General features: G+C 45.8%; 2 protein-coding genes across 9 annotated transcripts in view; one reads left to right on the forward strand and one right to left on the reverse strand.

Annotated features, from left to right (window-relative positions):
• NMNAT1 (nicotinamide nucleotide adenylyltransferase 1) overlaps window positions 1-12,457 on the reverse strand; it is a 229,078-nt gene that overhangs the window by 45,325 nt on the left and 171,296 nt on the right. For 6 of the 8 annotated variants that reach the window (XM_078642274.1, XM_078642273.1, XM_078642277.1 and 3 more), the window contains one exon: window positions 11,768-11,941. In XM_078642274.1, coding sequence (XP_078498400.1) covers window positions 11,768-11,885 — 118 coding nt within the window. In that variant the 5' untranslated portion in view covers window positions 11,886-11,941. Of the gene's footprint in view, window positions 1-11,767; window positions 11,942-12,208; window positions 12,422-12,457 lie in introns of those variants that run through there. The other 2 variants (XM_078642272.1, XM_078642279.1) reach the window with 2 other exon arrangements.
• Window positions 1-12,457, forward strand: part of LOC144754468 (uncharacterized) — a 129,173-nt gene that overhangs the window by 37,698 nt on the left and 79,018 nt on the right. The window lies entirely within an intron of this gene.

Consider the following 12,457-nt stretch of genomic DNA (forward strand, 5'->3'; position numbering starts at 1 on the left):
GTGATCTTTCGTTTGTAAATTGAAAGTCTACCAGTGTCGTCGTCAATGAACTGTTCCGGCTGCTCTTGAAGCGGGGGTTGTCGATGCTTTGCGACCCCCAACCCAGGCCCTGTCTTCGGTCCCTCTGACGCCTGCTTAGACCCTTCGACGGTCGTCTTGAGGGCGAAGGCCTTAGGCACCACTTTCGGCGGCAGCGTGAACTGGATGGGCGCTGGCGACTTTTGAGGTTTTGCAGCCGGCGTCGATGGAGAAGTATCCTTCGGACCGACAGTGGAAGTCTTATTTTTAATTCGCTTCAACTACTCAGACACCTGCTTCGAGAAGGAGGCGGACGGCTGCGTCGACTTGACAGGTTCCTTCGATCCAACGCCAGGCGTAGACTCGAGGGTTGTAGCGCGTTGGACCTTGTCCGTCCGACGTGTAGGATCGAGAACCTTCTGCAATCCGAGTCCTTTGTCTGTGTCGACGCTCTTCGGCGCCGGGTCGACGTCCTTGACCTGTTCTTTGTTTGTTACAGTCTTTGGGTCGACACCCGTTAGCGACCTCACCGGGTCGATGACACCTTTAAGCTTTTTCGGCGCCGATAGGTCCGAGGACTTTGAGCCGACCAACGCAATACGCACTTTCGGTTTCGATGCCGCCTCCAGTGCTTTCGATTGCGTAGACACCGATGCTCTCTTTCGGTTTCGATTTCCCAACTTGTGGCTCCTTAGAAGTGTCCGAAGCCGGGCCTTGAGGTGAGGCTGTGGAACCCATTGTAAGATCTTGGGTAAGGCCATGTGGCGATCCCTCAGCCTGAGCCTTATGAAGTCTTTCGGCCCCCGTATCGACGGTTGGGCCTAGCTCCTCGCCTGAGCTATCTTCTCCGGCCCCAAAGACCACATCGTCGTCTCCTACCTCGTCGACGACGTTAGTAATATCGACCATCTCGACATCTGCGTCGTAGTTGGAGTCGTTCTCCGATGCAGGATCAGACTCTCGAACTTCCTGCTCTACTCCCTCATCCTCTTCGGTATCGAAAATGTTCACCGGGTCAGGTGCCGTCTGCTGGGCCTCCTGGCGCGCTGCGTGCCGAAGTCGAATCGTCTTCTTGGATCGGAAACGAGAACGAGCCATACAGCTTGCTTCATCGTGATCCGGCGACAGGCACTTGTTGCACACCGGGTGGACGTCGATATGAGGATATTTCGAATTACATACGGGGCACCTCTTGAACGGGCTCCGTTCCATGATGTGTCGTCGATAAGCCTCTGGCGTTGACTGGGCCTTCAGTGCCGAGAAGTCACGCGACTCCTCTGGATGTTCGACTCGGGAACTGAGTTGAAAGACTCGGGCACCGAACGCAAGACAATACCGACGATATACTAAAGGCCTTTTGGCCAAAAAGAAAGTTTTAGATATATTCCGAACTGGAGGGAACAAATATACATCCGAACCCAATGGCAGAAAAAAACAATCTGGGGATGGAGTCGATGCCCATGCGCACTGTAGTCCAGGGGAGGAGCCACCTATCTCGTGATACTTCGAAGACTCTTCCAGGACAACAATGTGCAATCATCCGGACCCAACACTAGGCGGCGATCTATGCACTAGATATGAATTCAGCAGCTCACATGCCTCGAACCTATAGCTGCTGGCGACCAGAGACACGATTCTGCCCTCCTGCTTCTGAGCAAAGCTCGAGCAGGGGAAGGCAGAACAATAGATTTCCTTTCACAGGGTGGTGTGACCACTTCACAGACGCGACATAGTGTATTGGGACAGGGTGGGGTCGCTTGCCAGCACCACTAGACTGCTTTAAAGGGCACACTTGGTGCCCTCCTTGCATACTCCAGTTAGAACCAGTTCAGGGAGCTGTTGGGTCCCGCTCTGGCGCGAAACCAGACAAAGGACATGGGAGTATCCTCCCCACTGTCCAGGCCTTCCTGTGGGAGGGACCCCTGAATCGTCCAAACCATTTTCTTAGGGTACTTAAGGGCTTACCTGTAGGTGGTTCCTTAGATTCATCGTGGGACAAGATTCAGATCCGAAACCACTTCATCTTCAACTCTCTGGGCACTCTAGACTTCACTTTGGGAACCGAGACTGCAACTGGGAAGACTCCTACTGTTCCGGGTCTTGTCGTCCTGCCCGTCTTCTGCGTTGTCTGTGCTTCATACAGGTCCTACTACAGGCCTGTGGACATCCAAGACACCCGAAGGAATCTCCCTTGAAGTGAAGGTGTCCCTTCCCTGCATCTGCAGGCACCGCGGAGAAGCTGACAGGTCTGCTGTTCCAAAGCTCCTACAGACTCCGAAAGGTTCAGTAACACAGGTGGTGGTTCTGCAACTTTTTCGAGGTCTGCACTGTCTCCACAGCACGTTTGAAGCCAGTCTCCCTCGTCGGAACCGCTGGAGCACCACCCCTGTGCACCACATGGACTTCCAGTTGACAAGGCTTGTTGACTTCACCAGAGATCTACGGGCCCCAAGAAGCTCCAGCCTCAAGCATCTCCTGCAGCCAAGATCTTTGGCTGCACCGCATCCTCTGCAGCGTGGGTCTTCGTCCTTTGGTGAGCTGCTCGAGGTCCTCTTGGGACTCCTGTGTCTTCACACCGTGGGTCCTATTGAGAGTGTTCTTTGGCTCCAGTGGGCTCCCCAGCTTCCTCTGGGCCTGCTCTGACTACCAAGTTGGTTGCTTGTTGGTGCCCCTGCCGGACACTGACCCCATGGCTCTTGACATCCGACGTGGAACAGCTCGTGAACGGCTCCTGGTCTTCCATAGCGTCACCTGGTCTGAACAGCTGCAACTTCAAGGGCACCGTGAACACCCTTGCAGCTCGGACATCGGTGGGTATTTGCCTTCCGTGCCGCCTGATCACTCCTGAGTGGTATAGACTCTGTCCCCTCAGCTTGCAGTTACCTCTCATCTTGAATCCACCTTTGGATCTCACCGGACTTTTTTCCCTTCTTCGCCAGCGGCATCTTTTTTTAAGTCCTCCATTGTGGTCTACAGCGGTTTCCGATGTCACTTCAGAGCTATGCACCCGGCTTCCATGGTTTCGGTATTCTGGTTCCTGGGGTATCCATGGGTGAGGTGACTCTCCAACCTTCCATCTTCCAGTGTTTCTTCAGGGTTCGCTGGGAAGGGTCCTTCCTTAAAACTGCAACTGCGACTTACCCATTGCCTTGTATTGAGTTCACTGGGTACTTACCATGGGTGTTTCCTTGGGTCACCGAGTCTTCTACATCTTCTGGTTCTAGTCTCGACTTAGGTCGTGGTTCGCATTCTACTATTTTAGTATATGGTTTGGGCCCCCCCTAGAGACCACTGGGTTTTTGTTCTACTTGCGTATTCTAGTATCAAAGTATTGTGATTATGTCTCCAGGTAGGAGATATTGCCATGCATCAGTGAGTGTTAATAAGAAATACATATTTTTATAACTACACCGCGTGGTTCGTTTTCAGTTAGCCTATACCATAAGATTGATACTGGTAAAACAAGCTGTTTTACACTCCTTCTAGACTAAGACTGAAGGCTGCTCTTCACAGCTACCACTTAGAGAGCTGTCTAAGACCGCTAAAATAACCATAAGGGTTGTCTGGATTAGTGCAGGGTGCAACACTTACATAAGTGAGCACCATATACTAAGCCAGGCTCCTAACAGCCGCCACCACAGCAGCTTCACACATGCTAACTACTCCCATTATGTGATCTACTTCACACAGAAAACAAAAAGGAATTCAGTGAGCTTCCGTTTCAGAAAAACTAATTATTGTGTACTAATACACATATCAAGAAAGCAATTCACATAGACCTTGCTACCATCGATAGAAACAATGGAGGAAAAAAAGAAAAAGCAATTTCTAAATGAAAAATCTATACATTACACAGGCTTCATAGAAAATGAAAAAGAACATAAATAAAAACCTGCACCGCACTGTGTGATTATTCATCTTTACATTTCTCTAGATATAAAAAGCCTAATAGGTCAGCACCATGCTATAACATGGCCACAAATTAAAAATGTTTATAAATAATTGGACATTCAGCATATGCAATAGTAAAGTATCTCCTCTGCAGCAGGTAAGGGGTAATAGAGGTTGGGGTAACAGATAACAGGAGTAAAGTTCACTCACCAAAATGCCTCCTGGGAATCAAGAGCCAAATACTATTCTATACTATTCATGAAGCAACATCACAGCTTCCAAACAACCCGACCTATATATAAACTTCAAGAAACAATAGAAATGCAAAGGTGACAGACAGGGGCAAACCTCACAAGTATGAGAGAAAGCACAGAAATAGAGCACTCTGTTTTTCTATGTCGATCTATGAGCTGCTAATCCAGTCGAGGTTTCCACTCAGCATTCTGGGACTAGTAAATCCAGATTTTTTTTAATTCATTAACTAAACTATGGACACCACACTGCAAAACAAATAACATTGAATGAGAAACCCAGGCATTGGCATGGGTAAATGCAGTACGGAGTGTAGACTACAAATTAAAGAGAAACCATTAGCATGACAACAAATAACTTAGAGATTCAACAGAGAAAAAGACAGGCACAATGACAGACACAGAATAACCGACAACACATATACTAGCATCCAAGGTAAGTTCCTGGAACTAATGTGCCTACTTAAAGTGCACAAACACCCAAATAAAGGTATCGAAATGAAAGACAGTGAAGCAATGAAAGACAGTGAAGCAGGTGTAATTATTCTGAAAAAAGATGGAATGATAAATGACAGCGAAAAAAAAGAGATAACAGGAATCATAACAAAGGTAAAATGAAAACAAAGACAGCTGCTTACGGAGAGTTATACCCCATACACTTGTATAATACCCATACCCACTCGTTCTCTGTCCTGTCTCACATTCCCTGTTCTACTCTGTCCCTGTATGTCAACTTATGGCTGCCTTTGTGTGTCTGCCCCTCTCTGTCAATCTCTCTCTGACCCTCTCTCTAACCAACTCTATGACCCCGTTCCTCTGTTCGGTCTACTGATGTGCCTCTGTCGCTCCAAGTCCTTCTGACAGTGTCCCGTTGTGTCCCTCTCTCTCAGCCCCAGGTTTTATCTTTTTCCTGTGCTTTTATCACGGAGCATCTGTCACGCTCTCTGTCTCTGACCCACACAGCGATGCAGAAACAGGTCTGTAATCTGTCCCTCTCGATGTCACCTTCCCCCTCCTTACCTCTCTACCCGCCCTTTTCTCCAAGGAATTCTCGCCCGCTCTCAAAGATCACACCCCCTAGACTCTGTCCCTCTGCCCCTCGATGTGTGTCCCTTGGTGTTCTCCATCCTACTCTCTTTCTAACCTCTCTTTCTGGCACCGGTAGACGACAAATTTAATTAACAGGGGGAGCCAAGGGAGTGGCTGAACTCTAAAAACCTGTACACGAGCCGAGACCTAATAATGAGTGGTGTGTAAATCGTAGAATATACATTATAAAAAAATTTAAAAAAAGGCTCATCTCAATTCAAATAAGTGTATATTTTTAACATGGAGAAGACACATTTTTGCTTACTACAGTATATCACTGCATTAAGAAACTTTTAATAACTGAGTTTTTAAACACGACCCGGAAAGAGATGGTCGCCCGCCCCACCCAGACAACAATACCATTAGCGAATTAAGATACTAATCAGTTGCCGTGTAGACCATATATGTAGCCAAAATTCCTATTCCTAATATATATGAGGCAAAATAATAGTCTATTAAGTAAACACACAAGAGATTTGTGTTCTGCGCTCATCCAAACTTCCCGCATTTTAAGGTGTACCGATGGCAATAACGAATAAAACAAGCATTGGCATAGCTTTTAGGTCTCGCTTTTGAGACCGTATAAGTATTTAGTTATGCAGCACAATATCCTTGGTGCAACAACATCAACTGTTGCATGGCTAAGCACTTATAAGGTACCAAAGGCGAGACCTATTGGCTATGCCAGTGCTTGTTTTTTAAAGCTTCTGTCAGAGCAAACGGAAGTGTAGGAGTGACATCAGTCGCAAAACCATTTTTTGAGTGTGTTTGTTCTTACCAATCGCTATGGCAGCCCCGGGACGATGCAGGCAAAGGGGAGAAGGTTGCAAGAAATTAGAAGCAGTAAGGGGAACACTAGGCGCACGTTTGCTAAAATGTGTGAGTCTCTAGGTGTTTCCAGAATGTTTTGAGGTGTTCTGCGGCCTGCGTCACTAGTATTAGCTCATCTACCGAAGGGAATAAACACTTCCTGGTGCACATTCCCAGTAACAAGTCACAGACACCCGTCCGCAGTGACACCCGGTGATCATATTATTATGGCATTATCTGATGTCGTGTTGAGAAGGGGCACGTCCTTGTGCTCAGTCATAGCTAGCTAGCTTTTGCTAGACGCAGTCAGTCAGGAAGCAGGCACTGACGCAGAAGGACACGCTAGGGCCAGTCACACAAGTGGCTGTGGCTCGGCTTCCGAGGGCGGCTGCAGGGCCAAGTCATAAACAGAAATTGAGGGGGAGGGGGCAAATTATCATATGAACATCACAATGGAGGCACATATAGTGACGTTACTTTAGAAGTGATGTAATGCCCTTAAAATAATACTCACTTTAAAGGTGAAGGGCCTAATTTACAAAAACTGCAAATATACATAATCATAAAAGAATGTGAAAAGAACGTTTTTGTTTTTACGTTTTACATATTACATGCATTTTTACAAGGTATTAATTTGTACCTAAGCTATAAAAAATGGCACCGATGTTTAAGTAGAGTTGTCAAATGCGGACAAGTTATTTGCTAAAGCTCAACCACTCCCACCAGCGAGTTACATAGCACCAGGTGTAGGACTTAGATGGCCGGGAAATAAGTATTTACCAGAATTCTGAGGTGTTCGAGAATTATCGCAACCCTCTGTTTTCCCTCGCGGATTTCTGCAGGTCAGAACTGCCAAAATGTATCAGTAGAAAATGCTCGGGAAAAGGCAGAATATGAGAATTTTGGTGCTTTGAACACAGACGGCATGTGGTATCTCACATTCCCCAGTTATGAGCTTGAAATCAGGGTAACAGCCAGAGCTGCATCGGTTCAACATCCTGTGATTCTGGGCAAATCACTTAAATTCTGCGTACATGAAATAATGTAGCTGGTGCTCAGGTAAAGCGCTCCAATACCTTCGGGCGAGTTTACGCTATATAAAACTTCAAAAAAGCCACAACACTAAGTAAAATGTTTTTTTTTTTTGCCCATGAATCGATCAATAATTATTTAAATTGCTTATTTATTGACTATCAGTGCGTTCCAGATAAACACTGCATTGCAAATAATTCCTTTATCCTTCAATGCACAGAAAATGTACATCTTTCAACTCAACTGACAAATAATATCCGCGGAACCATGAGTTTCCTGTTACATAATTCACGTGCACATGTAAAGACCCAGCGTAAACACAACATGGAAGGATGGTGGTTATTGCAGGGTAGGCCACATTTGCGTGGAGTGGGTGGTCTTCACCACGATGCCAGCCTGGCTTGGCAAGAATGCCAGAGGGGACCTGGCAGTGTACACAGAGGGGGTTGTCAGTTTGCAGTGGTGGGTTCCAGGGCACGTAACCGAAGACCAAGCGGGACAAAAGTATCCCCGGAGGTGGTGGGACTTATTGCCCAATAAATAAACAGCGAGTAATGTTTTGAAAGGTTAAGTACTGGTTTCTCTAAAGCTCCGGGGCAATATAATTAGAGCTTCCCTGCAGACGGCTCAAGGTCCCAACGGTTACTGTTCAAGCTCGGGAAGGTATTGAGGTAGCGAAGAGAAATTACATATCAGGGGCAACAGGGAGTAAATTATATCTGTCAAGAGGGCGAGGAACCAGGGAAAAATACTGGGCCACAATGTAAAGCGAAATAGCCTGGGAAGTGAGCCGATTTTATGGATACTGATACAACAACGGTGTCTCCGGTTTTGAGACGGTAAACACCTCTAGTGTGATTGGCGCCTGGATAGAAACGGTAACAGCGCATAAAAAAATACATCAAAGAAAGGAATGGAATGAGGGAGCGTGAGCCCGCGAGTGGTCCGCGCTTCCGCGTGCAGCAAAAGTGATCGGGTGCTGAAAACAGCCGGCTGCGTGCGTGCACGTGCCCGCAAGCGTAGGCCAGCAAAAGCGTGTGGTAGCACTTTGAAAACCCCCACTTACAAAATGTCTCTCAGAGCAGTGCATGAGCTGGCTCAAGCGAGACCTAAAAAAGGAGACATGGTGAAATGAAACATGGAACCGAGGATCACACAAATTGGGCATTTGGGAACCAGGAATTGATCCTGGGTTTTTAGCATTGCTGACAAAAGAAGGGCATTTCTTGTTTTCCTTCAATGGTTAATACTTTCTCTCTAATTCTTGGCAGATGAACGCTCTTATCGGTTGAAGCTCAAAGGTCCAAGGTGACCTTGAGCCGAGCCGAATCCAGGAACCTGGCACGAGATGGACTGCTCAGTGGTTTACCTATCTCTACTCTCTGGGAAAGTCCCTTATGCGTGTCCTGACCTTTTCCAGCCCTCTCTCACTTTCACTCCATTAGTCAGGCTATGTTCTCCTTTGAGTTACGCTGCCCTTTCTGTGAAAATGTTCAAAACAAAAATTTATCTATACGAACATGCAAAGGTCCGCGTACTGACATTAAAGTGACAGTAGGACAGCGCTCCTTTATTAAAAGGTTGAAATTGAACTGTCCTGAAAACATCCAGTGAGGTATTCATAAAAATAAATCACACATTTTAAGCAAAAACTGCGCCATAAGAAAGTCGGCACAAGTAATATGGAACAGGGCCCGTGTTCAGATCTCTTAGCAATACTTTCTAAAATGCCAAATCGTTTATGCGACCACACGTACGTGGATGCTCCAGCCAAAAATCTATTTGCACCGGCACTTATACAAAATGCGCACAGTTGCAAGCGCACATGAAGACAGAGCGAAAAGTCAACATCACGGCACATTGGAAGACGAGTTTCCATAATGCCAACGGGTGCACTCTGGCGCACAGCCACAACTAGCACAAGCGCAGCCATGTGTAATACGGACCCTCGTGCACTTTTTTATCTTCAAGAATATATTAATGCTGACCATAAGGGTCTTACACCAATTCTACATCAATATTTAATATATCAAGCATCAAACTCATTTTACCAAACAATGCCTCAAAGAAATGATATTGAAAGCTGCACAATATTTTAGCAAAACCTTTTTTGAAGTTACAATTTTTACTTTTGTATACAATTAATTTTGAAAGTAAACAATCACCAATCTTGCTTTCAGGCTTTAGTAGCATTATATGTAGCTTAAAAGTGTTACATTTTGCAAATGTGTACATAAAAAACCAATCAGTGTCATTTGATAGCGCTCACCCTAATGGTAAAGGCTTGGTGTTACTGAACCATATACATCTGAGACAACATCCCCACAGACACGAGAACTCCTCGGACTCAACCTGCAATCGAGAATGACGTTTAAGATACGTCTTTTCAAAGAGATTTACCAGTCTTTTTGGTATGAACTTACTTATTACCCACCTAACTGCAAACAAACTTAAATCGTACCGCCAGGCTATTGCCCACTCCAGCACTTTGTTGCCCCCCAGCTTGGTTGGCCAAGTCCACGTACCAATACACACATACTAAGTCTATGTAAATATGCACAGCATACATCATAACACCAGTTACTGTGCCTGATATAGCAAATGCTTATCACAAATTGCCAAAATAGCGACGTTCCCTTTGTCTAGCCCACATTTCTGAAATACATGCGCACAAGCCATAGTTGCTGCAAAAACGCTTCAGATTCAACTAGACAGTTGATTATTTTACCCAGCGTTTATCTTCTCTTCCCACTCCTCCAAAATGAAAAATCTGGGGTCTCAGTTTTCCAAACAAACCATCTATAGCATCTACAAAATTATTAGTGGCATAAGGCCCATACAATTGCATGAGACCAACAGAAGTTGGTGTCTTCCCTCAGCCCAAAAGCTAATTTCTGATATGGAGATTTCTCACCAGAACAAGTGGAGAAGGAATTCTCTCTGAGGAAGAGGGCAGAAAAGAAGGCAAAAAAGAAATTGAGAGAACAGGGAGACACCAGACAGGGTCAAGTATAGTTAGATTTATTGTTTCTATTTATATGCCACATACTATGAAAATGCTTCTAGATGCTGGGATGCCTAGTTGTGTATAACCCACCAAGAAATTAAAGGAGTGTGTAAGATTTGCAATCATGTTGAAAAGTTATGGACCAGCATACCAGGAATAGACCCAGGGAGGTATCATCCACGCCAAGGGGAAAAAAGCCAGAAGATATCACAAGTGCCTGAAACTTGAGATAATGGACTTTAAACCTTTTCTCACTAGAAAGTGTATTCAAATCATTTGGGCCAGAGATGAGAAAATCCAGTTTCAATGATTACAACGTTTGACAGTGGCCAATACGTTATTTCCTGCAGATTTAAGAATTCTAGGTTGAGCGTGCACTTTATTAAATAACCACGAAATTTTCTGTGCAGGGACTGGTGGCCATAGCAGACTAACTTGAATCATATATGCTCCTTAATCTTAAAACAGTGAAGATGACATTCACCACTGTAAAAGTGGTGGTGTGTTTGCATTATCAATCTTACACTAAGTGTAGCTAATGGAGAGAATTTAAACAGAGAACCCTAAAAGGGGGAGGTGAAAGGATTGGGAAGTAAACTAGGAAAGTACAGAGGGGTAAGACAGGCTATGGTAGAGAACGGTTCAGAACACAGACTGGGAGTAAATAGGGAGGCTAACGTAAAGAACCTGCACAGAGTAAAAGAAAGGAGGATGGGGAAGATACCTTTAACAGTGCATAGAGGAGTACGGATAGATGCTAGAAGAGGAAACTGGGGCACAGTAAAGACAAGGAGAAGAGGACATCAGAGGTGACTAAAAACAGATGGTGACGGAGGATGGCTAGGGAAAAGAAACAACCAAGCACAAACCGAGAGATAAGAATTAATGTAGAAGAGCGGGGTAGAGCAGAAAAAGAGAAAGGAAGGAAGAAATCTAGGACTAAGAGTACAGTGGCTAAGGAAGAAAGCTGGAACAAAACATAAAGAGAGGAAGGAGGAGTCTCGAAGAGATTGGGTGGGAATGGGACTGCACATAGCAAGACAAAATAAGGGGAGATATGGAACAGAGGAGACAGAATATGGAAGAGTAATGAAAACATTGGTCTAGAAAGAGGGGTAGAGCAATAGTAGAAGACCCCATCCCTCTTTTGACTTCTTCCTCCCCATCTTGTTCACATGCTATGAAGCCACATCTTAGGCACGCACGCTTGAATTGTGTGATGCTTAGATTATGTCACAAGAAACACAACACAGGTGCGAACAGGAATCTTGCTGTACTATCCAAGTCTATTTTCCAAGATAATTTACACTCACAATATACAACACTTACAAAGTTCGTTGTTTTCGCAAATGCAGTTAATCTCAATTTACAGCATAATCTAAGATTATAACCCGAGATACTCACACATAAAGGAGGCAACAGAGCCTAGAATTCCAGTCACAAAAGTAGCCCCAGAAATGGGTTCCCTGCGATATTTTCGGCGTTAGTATTCATTGAGACTAGCTTGGGCCAGGTGCTCTTGTACAGCTGAGCACTGGTGAAAAGTGCTCTATACATGCATGCAAGTCACAGAGCCCCCGTGTCCCATGTCCAGCACATACCTGGATTGTGCCTCCCACCCCTGCACAAAGGGCGGGGGGCCCATGATACCCCTTGGCCTCCTACGTACCAGTGGCGTGCAGGTTGTCTCTGGCCAGCTCGAACAACCTCAGGTGCATGTTGGTAATGGGGTTGAAGGAGCCACAGGCCAGCAGCACCACCTCAGTCCGGTCATCAGACTTCTCCATCTCCTCTGGACGCAGTGCCAGGTGTTGTAGAAGGGTCTCGGTGACGGACCACAGTGCTGTAACAGGAAGCAGAGAAAAAAAACAGTCACCTTTCTGACATGTAGAACATAATACATAATCCTTAACCTACAAACAAACAATTCAGAAGCCCGTGCTCTGTCGTACACGTTTAAATTGAGCCTTTGTCTCAAGAACCTCCTTTAGAAAACCACTGACACCGAGAGTCTAAACTCCGGTAGTCTTGGTATTATTAATATAATCTATTGCCTTTGTTGGTCGTAGGTACCACAAAGAGCGTGAAGTGATCAGGTGTGAAAGATTACCCTCCTGAACAAGGCGAGGACGGAGTGACGGTGGACGGGGCCGGGTGGTGTCCCCTAAGCACGAGGCGCGCACGAGACCGTCAAGCCGCAGTAATGGCAACACTGGGGAGTTACCGGCAGCGCGCGACCGCAATGGCATCAAAGGCGGGCTCGCGCTGGGAGTGTTGCAAGAGGAAGCTCGCACATTAACAAAGACATAGCCTAGGGGCGGGTGTAACAACCTTGGCTGGGCTCTGCAGGTATTATAGT

This window comes from Lissotriton helveticus, chromosome 5_1 (assembly GCF_964261635.1).
Source record: "Lissotriton helveticus chromosome 5_1, aLisHel1.1, whole genome shotgun sequence".
Classification (NCBI taxonomy): domain Eukaryota; kingdom Metazoa; phylum Chordata; class Amphibia; order Caudata; family Salamandridae; genus Lissotriton; species Lissotriton helveticus.